Source organism: Colobus angolensis, unplaced genomic scaffold (genome assembly GCF_000951035.1).
Source record: "Colobus angolensis palliatus isolate OR3802 unplaced genomic scaffold, Cang.pa_1.0 Scaffold112, whole genome shotgun sequence".
Classification (NCBI taxonomy): domain Eukaryota; kingdom Metazoa; phylum Chordata; class Mammalia; order Primates; family Cercopithecidae; genus Colobus; species Colobus angolensis.
This window is the reverse complement of record NW_012112253.1, coordinates 414,258-431,402: the sequence shown is the minus strand read 5'-3', so window position 1 is coordinate 431,402 and position 17,145 is coordinate 414,258. Positions and strand designations below refer to the sequence as shown.

General features: G+C 43.9%; 1 protein-coding gene across 1 annotated transcript in view; it reads left to right on the top strand.

Moving 5' to 3' along the window:
- Nucleotides 1-246: 246 nt before the first annotated feature.
- ADAMTS17 (ADAM metallopeptidase with thrombospondin type 1 motif, 17) overlaps nt 247-17,145 on the top strand; it is a gene marked incomplete at its 5' end in the record, with an annotated part of 344,816 nt that continues 327,917 nt past the window's right edge. The window contains one exon of the mRNA XM_011958096.1: nt 247-421. Within this exon, the coding sequence (XP_011813486.1) occupies nt 247-421 (175 nt within the window). The remainder of the gene's footprint in view (nt 422-17,145) is intronic.

The following is a 17,145-nucleotide window of genomic DNA, read 5'->3' as shown; positions in this document are numbered from 1 at the left end:
GCAACATGGAAAATGGATGTTGTTGTACCTGTCTCTGTACCCCCACCCCCAACGCAGCTGCTCTGTGGTATGTTTGTAAGTCACACAGAAGCTCACTCTTGGGCTCAGGTAAATCTGACCAATTTGCAAAGAAAAGAGCCCAGACATGGAACTCACACCTAGGTGGCCTTGCCTGCTCCTCCGGTGGTGGAGGGAGCCATGGGCATGTGTGAATGAGGATGACTGACATTGCGTTTCCTTCTCCTTTCTGGACAGGTTGGCCTCATTCAGCTTGGGCAGGAGCAGGTGCTAATCCAGCCCCTCAACAACTCCCAGGGCCCATTCAGTGGACGAGAGCATCTGATCAGGCGCAAATGGTCTTTGACTCCCAACCCTTCTGCCGAGGCTCAGAGATCTGGGCAGCCCTGCAAGGTTCTAACAGGTGAGTCAAGGCAGCAGCATGACCAGCTTAGAACACACGCACAGCCCGCATCCTTTGTGTGTCTCCAAGTGCACTGAAGCCACGTGAGTGAGAACTTACCTTCCCCTATATTTCAAAAGCTGTTTTATTGCCCTAAGATCACTTCCTTTTCCTTTCTGTGTGTCTTAGTGTCAGCAGCCCTTTGAAAAAGTCATGGTTTTATTTCTGCAAGGAACCCATGATCTCTTTCATGCAGTACCTCAATTTTATATATCAAGAGCAAGTTGAGGTCCAAAAATCCTCTAGGGCTTATTGATCAAACCCCAGGTTTATAGCCAAGCTTGGATGAGAATTCTGTCCTCCTGGTGCCCTGACTAGGCGCTCACTCTTAATGATACAGTGCTCCTGAGTGCTGGCTGCACTAATTAAAGCCACCTGGGACGCCTCTGAAGCTGCGATTCTTGCAGTGTGGCGCCTGGGCCAGCAGCATCAGCATCACCTGGGAACTTGTTAGAAATGCACATTTTCAGGCCAGACCTGTGAATCAGAAACTCTGGGGGAGGGTCCAGTAATCTCTAGTTTCATGGGCCCTCCAGGGGATTTAGATGTGTGCTAAAGTGTGAGAACCACTGCTTTAAGAAATGCCACGCACTGGCCTGTCTCCCAGCATCCTGATCTTTTTTAGTCTGGGGTATGATTTGGGTTCCGGTGTTTTTAATAGTGATTTTTTATGCAGTGTAGGGGGAGAACCTGGGCTCTTATACTCTGGGTGTCTCTTTGAGCATCCCTAATGTTGATTACCCATCACATGTTTAAGAACATTTTATGGGGCTGCAAATGTCCCCAGATGAAGTTGGATCACAGGTGGCATTTCCTCCCAGGAGATCGTGGGACCCCACTACTGACTTCTGGGGGTTGTGCTTCTGTAGTTCAAAGACTTATCTTTGTATGAAAATGCAGTGCATCTTAGTTTAGTATTCTGGTGACACTGGATACAATGGGTCTTGGTTTAGTATCCTGGTGACATTGGGAATAAATTGTGTGACTGCTTTAGAATTACCTTGTTATTTGTAAACAAGTTTTGCAGTTGAGCTCAGCTGCTGTGTGTGGACTTGATGGAAGTACGTTGACTTTCTCCTTAGCCTAGTCTGGGTGAGCAGGGTGGGTATTAGAGGTGATTGTGCTGGATAGAGGGCATCTCTGAAACCTCAGGAGAGCTTTGAGTCTCAAATGGAGTCATTAGGGTTTTTCTGTTTTTTCTGCATCCTTACGAAAGTAAGAAGGACCAAATAAAATTACTAGTATCTAAAAAATACCGTTTAATAGGAAACAGGGTCTTTGGTAAGTCTAATGGTTGTGTGTGGGCTTGATGTCAGTATGGCTTTTTTTTTTTGGAGACACGGTCTCACTCTCTCACCCCAGTTAGAGTGCAGTGGTGTGATCATGGCTTGCCATAGCCTTGACCTCCTGCGCTCAGGTGATCCTCTCTTCTGAGTAGCTGGACCCACAGGCGTGCACCACCACACCTGGCTAATTTTTGTTTTGGTAGAGATGGGGTTTCACCATGTTGCCCAGGCTGGTCTTGAACCCCTGGGCTTGAGTGATCCTCCCGCCTTGGCCTGACAAAGTCCTGAGATTATAGGCATGAGCCACTATGCCTGACCCTCCCCAGTGTGCTATTTTTAACCTGAGCTCCTGACTCTACCTAGTTCTGTCTTGACGTACCGGCGCAGAGGCAGAGAGATTTCTCTACAGCAGTGGTTCTCAGTCCTGGCTGTACCTTGGCCTCACCTGGGGAGCTTTAACAACTCCTCACGCCTGGGTCCCACCCGCAGAGAACCACTTTAATTAGACATCCTGAGGACATCTGGCAATGTAAAGGCTCCCAGGTGGTTCTGATGTTCAGCTGGTATTGAAAACCACGTCACTAAGGACTGTTAAACCTGAGGAATAGCACCTGTGGGCCATCGGGAGTGGATTTTCCCATTTGAGCACCTTCAAGCAGGGCCATGCAATGAAACAAAGGATAAATATGTCTTCTCACTCTTCCCTCTGATCACACCACCGTTCATCAGCCGCTAGTCCATGGGCAGAACTCAGCATGCTTGTAGATGAGATAATGGGATGTTTGTCTAATGACCACCTTCCATCGTCTTTAGTCATGTGATACTGAGGATCACTGACAACATGATAAATGGTGCTTGTGTTTGCCTTTTTGTCCCTAAGAAGAGTTTTGAGGCATTCTTTTGATAGACTGTTTAGCCTTTAATGAGGAAATAAAATTAACAAAACCAGGGTGGGGTGGATGTGATGGAAAAAGTTAAAACAAGAGCAGCCATTCAAGACTGTAGGGAGAAATTTCTGAACTTGCTTAAAAATATAATCTCTCCTTCCCTGCGCTCAAACCTTGCATCAGCTTGCTTTGAGCAGGCTGTAATGTGCGTATTTAAGGTTGTGCCCGCTCAGGCTCTGCACTAGTGAGGAACACAGACGCAGAGGAGAGTTACATATTTTGCTTCTGGTCCTTCTTGCATTGCATGAAATATTCAGTAAATGTGGCTGTTCTGAGAAGGACAACAGGCCTTTTAATAGGCTGAGCTAATGAGCAGTCAGGCCCTATCTCGTTTGGATTAGCTTTCAAACATCAGGAGTTTAGAAATCAGGAAAATTAAATTTACTGGGACATCTGCAAAGTACATTCTTGAAGTTTCCTAGAAGTTTCCTAATCTTTCCTAGAAAGATTAATCAGATTAATCCAAGATTTCCCATGGGAACGTGCTCTTCCTGGCTGAACGTGGCAGCCATAGGTTTCATGCCCTGTTGTTGACCCTGTGTTATGATAGCCTTGAACATGGTCTGAGAGTAGCCTTGCCTGCTCTTGTAGGTGAGGAGGAGTCTAAGAAACTTCCTCCATGAAGCACTCAGTGTACTTGAAAGGTGAACCCAGGTGCGCCGCTGTGCTGAGCAGGATTTTATGTCTGAGCGGGGGTGGGGGCTGGAAGGACTGACACAGCAAAGGCCACCTGGGAAATGTTTCTTTCCCTTGGATACTACTGAGGTTGCATTTCTAGTGGTCTTTGGGGCTTCAGGCGAGGGGACAGGCTGATCCTGTTTCCTACATTGCTCCTTATTTTGGGGGCCTGATAAACTGATCCATAAAATAGCACTCCAGGTTGGAACTTGGCAAACTGAAATGGTACCTTGGATATTTTGAAATGTTTCTTGATTTTTAAACAGTTATTTTGACTTCAGACCTTTTAATCTTCCTTCAGTGCTTATTTTAATTTCTCCATTATGATTCAGTTTAGAATCTTCCTCCCAGCATTTTCATGCTCTTAAGTAACAATATGAATCTTCCTCTCTTCACCCATGGTGTATTTCACATGTATATGGTAGAAGGTGAAATAGAAGAGTAATTTTCCATTAGCATTTGCAACATAGGAATCCCACTGATATGCTGAGTGGTGGTGAGCTCATTGGAACGTGATTTTGCCTCCAACTGTGGTTTCTGTGAAGCACTGGTGTCTACTTTATAGGTTAAGTTCTGTTATCATTGTCTTAAAAACTCACTGTGGTTATTTTCTAGTATTGTCTTGTTCATTTATAGCATTATAAAGGTAATGTCAATGAGTATTTGATGGATACGGTAACTCTTTAGAAACTGTGTATTGCTAATTTATGCAAGAATTTGCATGTATAATACGTGTATATCCTCTGTAATGTGCAATTGGTCAGGTCTTGTGCTTTGTACCAATTATGCCTAGTGTTCCATCATTGGAACGCTAAGCTTGTGGAAATTGTTTATACCCTACTGCTCAAGGTCATTGCCAAGGTCTGAGTCTTCACAAAAAAAAATTTGCAACCTCAGGGATAAATGGGTTAAGATTCATTTGGTTGGAAATGACAGAAATCAAACTGGCTTAAACACTAAAGACATCATTGACATGAGTTCATGCAGCTGATGAGTAAAGCAGGAGTTTGGACGTCAGGTAACATTTGCCCAAACTTTACTTCTCTGCAATTACTTCTTTGTATGACACCCTTGTGTCCTCACCTGGCTCCTCTTAGAGTGACAAAGAGGCAGCTAGGATGAGGAGGTCAACCGTTCTGTTTAATTGGGATTTGAAGTGGTTTGGCTTGGATCGGGTTTGCCACTAGCTGCAAAGGTTTATGGCAGGCTTAGGTCTCTCCCCATAAAGAGCGTAGGTGCCAGTACTCACGTGACTATGCAGATACCACTCTGTTTCCATCCCTATCCTGACTTCTACCAGCCATCACACACTTAGAAGTCTGGAGTAGATTTAGACCATCTCGAATCCAGGTGTAATCCATTATTCCAGCCCACACAGTTAACATTTGGCTGTTTCATCCTTATTTCCACAGCTTAGATGCTAATTAGCTCCTCATTCCACCTGTGCCCCAGGGATCACTGTAGCTGTTGATCTTTGCTCAGAAAAGGCTCCATCCCTCTGAAATTTGGTTCCTCTACACTTCTTTGAGACCTTAGCTCTCCCAGTGGATGAAATAAAATATGATTTTGTAGTTTATCTGGTGTTCTTTGTTGTAAAAGTGGTAGTTGGAGTCTTTCCTGTCCTTCTATATCTTAACTGGAAGCAGAACCTAAGAGGAATGGCATTAAATTGCTACTTTGAGTTTTTTCAGGTTAATATTTTAAATATTTATTTGCATATAAATGTTAACTCTGTAAGTAGACATCAGTAGTTTAAGAATTATTCTACAAAGAGAAAAAAGAACTGTGGTGGAGGCCCAATTCTGTTTCCCTTTGGTGTAACTCTAGGAAAAGAGTCCCTTAATATCTCTGCACCTCTGTATTTGGAGCAACAGAGGCTGCTCCAAAGCACCACAGACCTGGGGGCGTAACAGAAATTTATTGTTTTGTTGGTATTTATTATTCACAGTTCTGGAGGCCAAGAGTGTGAGATCAGGGTGTTGACAGGGTCGTTTCCTTCTGAGGCTGTGAGGAAAGGATCTGTTCCAGGCTTCTCTCCTTGGCTTGTAGATGGCTGTTGTGTCAGTCGATTTGTGTTGCCCTGAAGGAATACCTGAGGCTGGTTAATGTACACAGAAAAGAGCTTTATTTTGGCTCAGAGTTCTACAGGGTGTACACAAAGCATAGTGCCAGTATCTGCTTCTGGTGTAGCCTCAGGAAGCTTCCAATTGTGGAGGACGAAGGGGAGCCAGCCAGCCTGTCACATGGTGAGAGAAGGGAGCAAGAGAGAAGGGAACAAGAGAGAGAGTGAAGAGGTGAGGGTCTTTTTAAACAGCCAACTCTTGCATAAACTAATGGAGTGAGAACTCACTCATCACCATGGGGATGGCACTAAGCCATTCATGAGGGATCCACCACCTCCCTCTAGGCTCCACCTCCAGCATTGGGTAGCATGTTTCATTATGAGATCTGGAGGGGACACCCATCCAAACTGTATTGGCCGTCCTCTCCATGTGTCTGCACATGGTTTTATCTCTGTGCATGTCTGTTCAGATTTCCTCTTAGGAGGATCCCAGTCATTGGATTAGAGCCCACTGTTGTGACTTTATTTTAACTTAGTTACCTCTGTAAAAACCCTATCTGCAAATGCACACATATTCTAAGGTCCTGGGGGTTAGGACTTCAACATAGGAATCTGGCAGGGTTCTGGGGTAGTGGGCGGGGGTGTGGTGCACAGTACAGGCCACACAGCCTCTGTTTTCTTACCTGCACCATGGGATGGCAATGCCTGTCGCAGGATAATTGCGGAGGAACGCTGAGAACCAGGGATGCTGTAACCACTTCCAGCCACTCTGGGAGCATGTTCAAGAGAACTCTCATAAATGCTAAAAAGTAAAAATCACATTTACAGGAAACTAGAAATGGGCCACCCAAAGGGACCTTGTCTACAACGATAGACACCATCGTTGGCTGGTCAGCTATTCAGTTATGCTCTTGATAAACATTTGAGGAACTGTGTAACCTCAGGCAAGTTAGAATGGTGCCAGCCTCTCTGAGCTGCTGTTTCTTCCTAATGTCATCTACCTCTTAGGGCTTTTGTGAGTATTAAATGAGGTAATACAGACTTGCCACTTAGGGCCAATCCATGTTGGCTACTGCTGCAGCTGCTGTAGTGATAATTCACCTGCTCATTTTTGACTATCGACACCACTTCAATGCTCTTGTTCTGTATTAAGTCAGGGAGAGAGAGACACTGCAGAGCACTGAGCTGGGAGTTAAAGACTCTCATTAGTATTCTTGAATCTGTCATTCTTGCCTCTTGAGCAAATCCACAGGGAAATCAAGGAATCTTAGTATTTGTAGACAGAGAGTTGCACTTTCAGGTCGTATGCTAAGTTTCCCTTCTCATTGACCCTCTGGACACTGGTCAGATTTGCATACTATGGCAAACATGACATATTATGGTCCTTGCCTCCAGAGAACTTAGGGTTTGGTGGGGGAGATAGGCAGTAAAGACATAAATGAATGTAGCAGGTATAAATTATTTTGAGTTAACGAAGTATTTACAACAGGCAAAACACAAAACACAAAACAGAAACCTATGTATCCAGCATTCAGACTTGATCTATGTTAACATTTGGTCAGATTTGCTTCGGAGCGTTCTTCTTTTATTTATTTATTTGTTTATTTGTTTGTTTGAGATGGAGTCTCTGTTGTCCTGGCTGAAGCACAGTGGCGTGATCTCAGCTCACTGCAACATCTGCCTCCTAGGTTCAAGTGATTTTCCTGCCTCAGCCTCCCGAGTAGCTGAGACCACAGGTACTCACCAGCACGCCTGACTAATTTCTGTATTTTTAGTAGAGACGGGATTTTGCCATGTTGGCCAGGGTGGTCTCGAACTCCTGACCTCAGGTGATCTGCCCACCTCAGCCTCCCAAAGTGCTGGGATGCTTTCTTCTTCTTTTTTTTTTTTTTTGAGAGAAATAAACATTTATGGATATGACTGATGGCGTTCTTATCCCCTATCATGGCTCTGGCTTATTCCCTGGAAGCAACCACCAGACTGACCTGACATAGGGGAACCCTTCCTTTCCATGTTTTTTATACTTTTATAGCACTTGTGATATGTAGTCATAAACTGCATACTGTATTGTATGGTATGTTTTAAAATTTACATAAATGATTTTATGCTGTGCACTTGCATTTATCACTCACAATCATGTCTTCTTGATTTATCCATCTTAAATGCAAATCTGGTTCATTTATCTTTATTGTAGTTTTGTCTATTAACCTTTTCAGAGAACTAGCTTGGTCTTATTTTTCTTTATTTTTGAATTTCTATTTGTAGCTTTATAATTTTTTTCCTTTATTCCTTTTTTAAATGTTCTCTAGGTTTAGTCCTGTTGCTTTTTCCCTAACTTCTTGAGTAAAATACCTAGCTCAGTAAATTTTACTATCTTCATTTTAAATTTCTATATTTAAGGCTACACATTTCCCTGTAAGCACACCTGCAGATGCATACACATTTTCATATATAATATTTCTAGTACCCACTTCTAAATAGTCTGTAATTTCTACATACTTTTTCTCTAGAGAGGCAGTGCAGTATAGTGGTAAGAATTTAGAGACAGGTTTACTGGATTTGATTTCCTGTCTCTACCACTAGCTTGAGTGACCTTGTGTTATTTATTTAACCCCTTTAAAGTGTCTCAATTTCTTTATTTGTAAAAGGGTGATAATGATTGCATGTATTTTATGAAATTAAGATGATTAAGTTAATTTATATAAACACAGCATGTGGCAGAAAGTAAATATTATGCTATAAATTAATTGAATTTTTATTTTTTCATATAATTTTTTGGTATCTTTACAACATGATTTATAATTCTGGTATAACAATGGAGAATGTAGCACATATGATATTTCCATTTTTTAAAATAGTGTCAGTATCTCTGCTGCAATTTCCTGTCTTTTCATCCATCATGAGCACATTTTCCTTTAAGTCCTTGAGCATTATGGTAATAATTGCTTCAGAATTCTTGTCTGCTGTTCTAACATCTGCATCATCTTTAGGTTTGGTCTACACTGATTGTCTTTTCTCTTGAAAAGGGGTCACATCTTCCAAGTTATTCATGTGTCAAGTAATTTTGGATTGTGTTCTGGATATTGTAAATGCAATGTGGAGATTCTGAATTCTATTACTCTGGAGAGTATTTTAGCTGGCAATTAATTTTGTTGGACTCAGACTGCAGAATTTGTATCTTGGGTGGCAACTCAAATCTCAGTTATTTTATTCATAGGTAGACTCTTTTCCATGTAGGCATCATCCTGAGAATTGGGTAGAATTTATATACAGAATTTTGGGCTTCCCCTTTGTGGATCGCTCCTTTCCAGCATGCCTCCCCCATACTTTCCAGTCACCTTATTGCCCTGCACTCTGTCCTCTGGTTCTTCAGATCACAGGGGCTGCAAGCTTTCTGTTGGGGCATTACCCCATCTGCATGGCACTGACCAGGCCTTCCCTCAGTCTCCTGTGCTGTTCCTGTCTTCCAAGTGTTGACTCCACCCACATCTTCCAACATTCAGGTGTTTGGATTTTTTTATGTTGTTCAAGTTTATAGTTGCTATCTATAGGAGGGTTAGGTTTATTAGACGCTTTGGAGCATACTGAGTTCCATACGTTATTGATTTACTGGTAATGGTAGAGATTTGCGTTGTGGCCTAGAACATAGATGTTTTTGTTTTAATAAATGTTTTATGTATAAATGAAAAGAGTATATAATCTCAAATTACTGCGAACAGGATATATTTTCTAATTGTTGTGTTCTATATGCCCATTTACTGAAGTTACTGTGATGTCGGAATCATTTATATTCTCATTATTTTGGACCTGCTTGATTTGTTTTAGAGATATATTAAAAATCTCATAACTTATTGTGGCTTGGCCAGTTTTACCTTTTAATTCTGTTGATCTTTGCTTTATAAGTTGTGAGGCAGTATTATTTGGTGCACACAGGTGTAGGAGCTATGCTGCTGGTGAACCATTCCTTTTATCATCATGTAGTGGGCCATTTTTATCACTGGTAATACTTTTGTCCTTCCAGATGTTTTCAGCTAATGTTAGTATTGCCAGTCAAATTTTATTTTGGTAAATGTTTGCATGATGTTTCTTTCCCCTTAGTTTTATTTTCAGTCATTCTCTGTCATGATGATGTATGTATGTTTCTTAAAAGTAAGATGTATTTGAATTTTTTTTTTAAATGTCAAATTTGGGAATATGTTTTTCCATTGGCAGGGTTAGTGTTTTCATGTTTCTAGTATTATTGCCAGAATTCATTTTATTTCTAGCACCTTATATTTTGTTTCTGTTTACTATACCATGCTTTTTCTTTGCTGCTGTTTCTTTTTGTTTTTGTTGTTTATTTCTATTGGCTTGACCAACTTTTGAAAAAATTTTCCCCTTCTCTCTTCCACTGGTGTGGAAGTTTGATAATCTATTAAAATTTTGTTGTTATTGCCTTAAAAAATCTATATGAAGGAAGTCTGAGGCATCAGGTTTCTTTCATTTATAATACAAGAGCCTTCGAATGCTTTAGCTTTGATTTTACATGTTATTTTTGTCTGTTAATTTAGCCATATTTTGTCTTTGTCTCTTCCCAATGAATGGTAATCATGTTTTTGCAGTTATAATTATTTAGATTTACTGGTATCTTTGTCAGCTTGCTCAGTTTTATTTCTTGCAACCCACTTCCCTGGGCTTAATGTCCTTGAAGAACATTTTTAAATGAGGGTTTGCAAATGGCTAAATTATTATTTTTGCTTCATCCAAACTGTATTTTACCCCTACTCTTTTTTTTTGTTTTCCTTTTGAGACGGGGCCTTGCTCTGTCTCCCATGCTGGAGTGCAATGGCGCGATCTTGGTTCACTGCAACCTCCGCCTCCCAGGCTCAAGGGATCCTCCTACCTCAACCTCTCGAGTAGCTGGGACTACCAGCATGCACCACCATACCTGGCTAATTTTTAGCATATTTTTAGAGACAAGTTTTCACCATGTAGCGCAGGTTGGTCTCCATCTCCTGGACCCAAGCAATTGGCCCGCCTCGTCCTCCCAAAGTGCTGGGACTACAGGTGTGGGCCATGGTGCTCGGCCTTCACCCTTCCTCTGAGTGATGATTTAGCCAAATATGGAATTCTAGGTTGAGTCTTAACACTTTAAAGATACTATTGTACTGTGTTCTGACTTCTATTTTTGTTACAAAAGGTCCTCTGCCCCTCTGATTTTAGATTCTGTGTAATGCTCTGCCTTCTCTCTCTGCAGGACTGTTGTTGGGTTCTGCAGCATTCCCTGTGGACTTCCCATGTTTATTCTGTTTGGGGCTCATCGTGATTTTCCCAGCCTCCCTCTCGTGGAAACGTGCCTCTTCCCATTACCTACTTCTTCTCCTGGAATTCCTAGATGATATATGTGGACCTCACTATTTTTTCCTCTATGTTTTGTGTCTTCTTTTTGCGTTTTTGTCTCCATCTCTATGTTCTCTATTCTAGAGAATTTCCTGTCATTGGTTTCTCAGTTCACGAGATTTTTCTTAAACTAGGTCTGATCTCCATGTAATGTTCTACTGAGTTTTTAATTTTAGCAATAATATTCAATACTTTTAGAAGTTATATCTGATTTTTTTCCACTGCTGTCTTTTTTATAGTGTCCTATTCTTTCATGATGCCATTACCTTTCCTTTATCACTTTAGATCTTTTATTTATTTATTTGTTTATTTTTGAGAAAGAGTTTCGCTCTTGCTGCCCAGGCTGGAGTGCAATGGTGGGATCTCGGCTCACTGCAACCTCTGCTTCCTGGGTTCAAGTGATTCTCCTGCCTCAGCCTTCTGAGTAGCTGGGATTGCAGGCGTGAGCCACCACACTTGGCCTAGATCTTTTTAGTATTATTATTTGAAGTCTTTTTTTGAGTGATTCCACCTTCTGAATTTTTTTTTTTTTTCTCGAGATGGAGTCTTGCTCTGTTGCCCAGGCTGGAGTGCAATCATACAGCCTTGGCTCACTGTAACCTCCACCTTCTGGGTTCAAGCAATTCTCCTGCCTCAGCCTCCGAGTAGCTGGGACTACAGGTGTGTGCCACCATGCCCAGCTAATTTTTTTTATTTTTATTTTTAGTAGAGACAGGGTTTCGCCATGTTGACCAGGCTGTTCTCGAACTCCTGACCTTAGGTGATCTGTCTGCCTTGGCCTCCCTAAGTGTTGGGATTACAGGCGTGAGCCACTGTGCCCAGCCAGCTTCTGAATTTCTTGAGGAGTGTCAGCTCACGTTCCCTGAAACTGGATCGTTTTCATATGTGGATTGTAATTTTATACTGTGAGCTCAAATTCTGCTGATATGCCCTCCCTGCTACCCTGCTTCCCTGGGACTTTGTAATGGCAGGACTTTCAAGGTAGGCCCTCAGCCCCTCTGGCTTTTGGGTCACTGCTGAAAAGCACACGTCCCATTCACGGGACATCGTCCTTTGCTCTGCTCTTGGCTGCTTCAGCCTTGGTCCCTCGATTCAGGGCCACCCCCTGCCCCCAGTGCTATTCTACCCTCTTTGGGAGTCCCCTATGCCCTGGATTATGGAAAAATCTTTACTGAGTCATTTCACATGCACTTCTGCCAGATGCCCCAGGGCTCTTCCACAAGTGCACATATCATCTCTCCTTTAATCTTTCTCCTTAGGCCATCGGCAGCACAGAATGATCTACTTGTGTAGATTTGTACTGGGGACCCTGCCCATGTCCCACTGGTATCCTGAACTCTGAATGCAGACAGACTTCCCTGCACCTCCTGTGCCATAGATGGGGTTGCCCAGCCACTCTGGGGTCCTGGTCAGATCCCCTATCTCCGTGTTGTAGGTTAACATTGGCCTTTCACCCAGTAGGCCAGTATTTGGGCCCAACAGATGCTGCATTGTTGAGCCTCAGATCACTCACTCACTCTTCCAGGCATGAGATTTCTTCACCTTTCTGGCATAGGAGATTTTCCCGTTCCTGTATTTTGCATTTGCCTAAGGAATGGTCTTAGTCTGTTTGGGCTGCTATAACAAAAACTGTAGATAGTTCATAAACAACCGAAATTTATTTCTTATGGTTCCACAGTCTGGGAAGCCCAAGATCAAGGTACTGGTGGCCTCAGTGTCTGGTGAGGGGCCTGCTCTCTGCTTCATAGGTGGTGCCTTCTCTCTGTGTCCCCTTCTGGGGGAAGAGGCTAGCTGGCTCTCTGGAGACTCTCTTATAAGGGCACTAATAGCATTCATGAGGGCCCCACCCTCATGATCTAATCACCTCCCAAAGGCTTCACCTTCCAACACCATCACATTGTAGATTAGGTCTCACTGTCTGAGTTTGAGGGGAACATAAACACTCAGACCATAGCTGGTGTAAAAAAAAATTATAAGGGGGAGTGTTAGATTTTGTATAGTATGTCTAGGTCCTTCTGGTTGTCTGACTGTGTTTCATGAATTATCCCTGAATGATTTACCCCTCATGAAACAGTGTGACTGTTTCATTCCTTGGACTCAAGCGTGTCAGAAATGTCACAGTCTTATCATCTGAAAGTCAGATCGTGCACTCTGAGCTGTCACCTCAGTCATTGATGGAAGCCTTCCCTTCCATGTCCTGCAAATGTCCTGGAGCTTTGTAATGGCAGAACTTTCAAGACGGGCCCTTAGTCCCTCTGGCATTCAGGTCACTACTGAAAAGTGCATGTCCCATTCACAGGATGCTGCCCTCTGCTCTGCTCTTGGCCGCTTCAGCCTTGGTCCCTCAACTCACGGCTGCCCCCTGCCCCTGGTGTTATTCTTTTGGGAGCTCAGGCTTCAGAAACTAATCCAGGAATGGTGGCCGTGCCCAGCTTTATGCCCAGCGAGGTACCCATGGCAGAGGAACAGAAAGGCTACCTTGTCACCATAACATGAGAAGAAAACCACATGCATACCTCGTAAGTGAGCAGACTTACTATTTCTTTTGCTGACCTCAAGTCCAAGCATTGTCTCTTTGCTCAGTGTTGTCTGCCCAAAAATGCTCCGAGTTTGTTCCCTGGGGCCACACACCTCACGTAGTGTTTCTTGGGTGCCCTGCAAGAGCACAGCCCTGTGGCATTTCTGATATGTCCCCACCAGCTCATCTGGAGGGATCTGGAACTGATGTTAGGGGTCAGCTGAGCGAGGGTCCATCCTGAAAGAACAGAGGGTCAGGGAGACCCTCTGTTCCTTTGAGACTGGGAACCCAGGTCCTCATTTCCTGTCTCCCTGGTGCTCATGGGGCAGGGGCACTGTGGAAGTCACCAGATAATTGTTTCTGGGACTTCAGTGCTTTCCAGAGAAACCCACGGGGCCCCTTTTACACCCTGAGTGTTCAGTTGTCACCATTTCTGTGTTTGCCATTGTCTTCCAAGCTTACGCCTCACACGCTTTGAGGAGAAGCTCAGACCCTGCTGTTTGGTTGATATGAACTATGTCTTCATCCAAGTCCCTCCATCCCATTTTTAATGTGTTTTTTAGACAGATGACTGAGGAAATCTTAGGATTTTCTTTTGAGGTATCAGGTGAGTGGACACCCACCCTTTGGGAAAGGGTGGTGTGTTGATAATTGGTAATTACCCTTGGGAAGAATAAAACTAAACCCCAATAATATCACTCTATAAAACTATGATGATTGCTGCTGTTATTCGCCGGAGGCTGTATGACTGTGTGGAGCCTGTCAGATGCTGTAAAAGGGACATTGCCTGCTGCCCACCTGTGTGGCTGGGAATGGACACAGCCCTGGATGGGCCTAATGGCCTTGGGCAGGGCCTGCCTCTACTTTCCAGCACATGGAGGTACTGAGACAAGTCAGCATGTTTCTCCTATTCCTACAGTTCCTCATCTCTGAAAGAGAGGGAATGCATGTCTTGATATTTTTGCTTCTCCAGGTTGCAAGTTAAATGAACTCATGCAAATGCAATTTCATGAAGTAGAAAGTATTATTAAAATATAAGTTATCATCTGTCTGTGAAAAATGTCCATAGAGTGGGTTTCCCAAAAGCCAAGCCTGAGATAAGGACTTGGGTGCAGGTGGTTAGTATCGGGGAGGGAGGGGGTTCCAGGAAGAGGGAGAGAGAGAAAGGGCAGAGGAAAATCCACTGGAAGGTGAGTGAGTGTGTGTCAAGATTGTTGCTGCAGGCAACGGGCTTGATTCTGAAGGGAACACTGGAGTGTGCACAGAAGGCCCCCCAGACCCGACCCACGGATGGCGAGAGTGGAAGTCTGATCCAGGGGCTCTTGGCCCCAAATTTCTGAGATGCTCCTGTGCAGGCCAAGGGAGTGGGCTTTTAGGCGACAAAACCTGCAAAAAAGCAAAGGCCAGTGTCACATGCTTGAAGAGGGGCCGGGCCAGCTGTGCTGCCACCACAGCTATGGCAGAAGTTGGGGTGGCATGGGTACCTCAGGAGGGCATCCTAGGGAGGCAGCCAATGGCAGATTCCATCAGTGCACAGTGCTGGGGCCCTAACCCTCTCAAAATGCTAGTGACTTAAGAAAGCTTGTTACCTTCTAAAAAACCTTGTGTAGTCAGTTAAAAAAATTTCTTCCTCCGTGAACAACCTGTTGATCTATGCTATGTTCCTCCCATCCTTCTTTCATCTTTCCTTCTTTGTAAAAATAGAGTCATTCCACAAAGCAGCTTGGAGATTTCCTCGGGAGTGTTCAAGGCTTGGCCAGTGAGCCTCTTAGGTTCTGCAAGGGTCATCCACAAAGGCACTCCCTCTCACCTCAGAGGGACCCCCTCTGCCCCTGTGATTCCCTCTGGTCCCTACTTTCTGGGCTGATCTGGAGACAACTGGAAATGGATAAGCCAGGCCTGGGGGCAGTGTTTAAATGAGGCTTCATGTAAGTATGAGTTAAATTCTATATACTTTTAAGCTTTCAGTGACTGAGTGTGTGTGTGAGTGTGTGTGTGTCTTTAAAGTAGTTTAGTACATTTTTAGGCCTCTAATTTTTAAAAAAAATTTTTGTAGATGCAGGGGTCTCATTGTGTTGCTTAGGCTTGTTGCAAGCTCCTGGACTGGATCGGTCCACCCATCTCAGCCTCCCAAAATGCTGAGATTACAGGTGTGAGCCATCACAGCGGGCAGGCTTCTGCATTTACACTTGTAACGTGTCCTCTTATCTAGGCCAGTGATGTATTCACTTGACTAGTGTTCCTTTATGCTGTGTTAAGCTGTGTTAAGCACCTGTTCTGGGCAGTGGAGATCCTGAGAGAGATGTCCCTGCCCTCACACGGCCACCCTCCCTCAGGTCAGCTGATCACCAATGTTGTTCTGGATGTGTTCTAGGGAAGAGGATCTCCAATTCCCTGATCGGTTTCTGATTCCCTGCGGTGTTCCCTGGGAAGGGTGGAGGGAGAGAAAAGAGGTGTGAACCGAGTCAGCAGGGTGGCAGCTGCGGCTGTCACAGGAAGCAGCAGTGCCCTCACCCAGTGGGCTCCTCACCCCTGCAGTCCATACCTGGGGCAGAGGACGAAAGTCCCGCCCACCTGCCATGCTGCCTGCCTGCCTCCTGGCCTCCTGGCCTCCAGCCCAGAATTCCTAGCATCCTTGCTTTTACCTCAGATCAGGTGGGCTCTGTGGACTGATGTCTCCCACCTGGGACCTGCCCCAGGTCATGCCATTACAACAGAGCTGGTGGGGTTTTCCCGCTTGTCCCTCAGAGGCATTTGACACGAGGGACCCCTCGTTCCTTGTGCCTCCTTCAGTTCCCAGTTTATAAAATGCACTCTCCTAGGATGATCGGCTCCTCTTCTTCCCCTTCTTTCAAACAGGGTATCCCAAGTCTCTGCTGCTCTTTCTCTCACTGCCTTGGGATCCTACCTGGCTCCAGTCCCACTCAGCATATCTCCCACTCTCTGTCCCCAGCCTCCCATCTTTGTGGCTGGCTGCAGGCACTGTCCGTTCCCGATAACTTGGTGTTTCTGAACCAAAGTCTTGTCTGATGATGCCTGTCCATGTTCTCACCAGCTTTTTCCAGTCACCCAGACTCGAAAATAACTATTTTCTCTGTTATCCTTGTCTCCTTTACTTGTACAATATTCTCCCATACTTTTGGTTTGCTTCTTATTTTGGTATACTGTAGTAGCAAAGAGCTTTGGTATATCTGTTGCCCAAATTCACTGATGAACATTTTTCTCTCTTTATAGTGTTCTCTCTCTCTTCCCTCTTTCAACCCTCTTTGCTCTTCCAACCCACTCTCCCTCCATACACAGTTTGTTCTGAACCACTTGAGACTAATTTGCTGACATCATGTCCCTTTATCTATACATACAAATTTTCTTAGAACTCTTACTTCATGCGAGGATAGACTTAGGGGATAAAACAGTGTTATCTAATGCGCCATTTGCATTTACATTTTTCCAGTTGTCACAGTAATGTCTTTTATAGCTTTCTTCTCTTGGTACAGAATCCAGTCTAGAATCACATATTGCATTTAGCTGTTATGTCTCTTAAGTCTTCTCCAATCTGGGTTAGTTCCTTAGTATTTGTCTTCCCTGATCTTCACATTTCCCCCCCCAAAATATTAGTATAGACTAGTTATTTTGTAAGATGTCTTTAAATTTGGTTTTGTCTGATGTTTCTTCATGATTACATTTGGGGTGTACGTTTCCAACAGGAAAGAAGTGATGTGTTCTTCTCAGTGCATCTTATCAGGAGGCACATGTTGTGTGTCTTGTAACTTCTATTACTTGGCCAAGGTTGTGTTTAGCTGCATGGACTTGTAGAT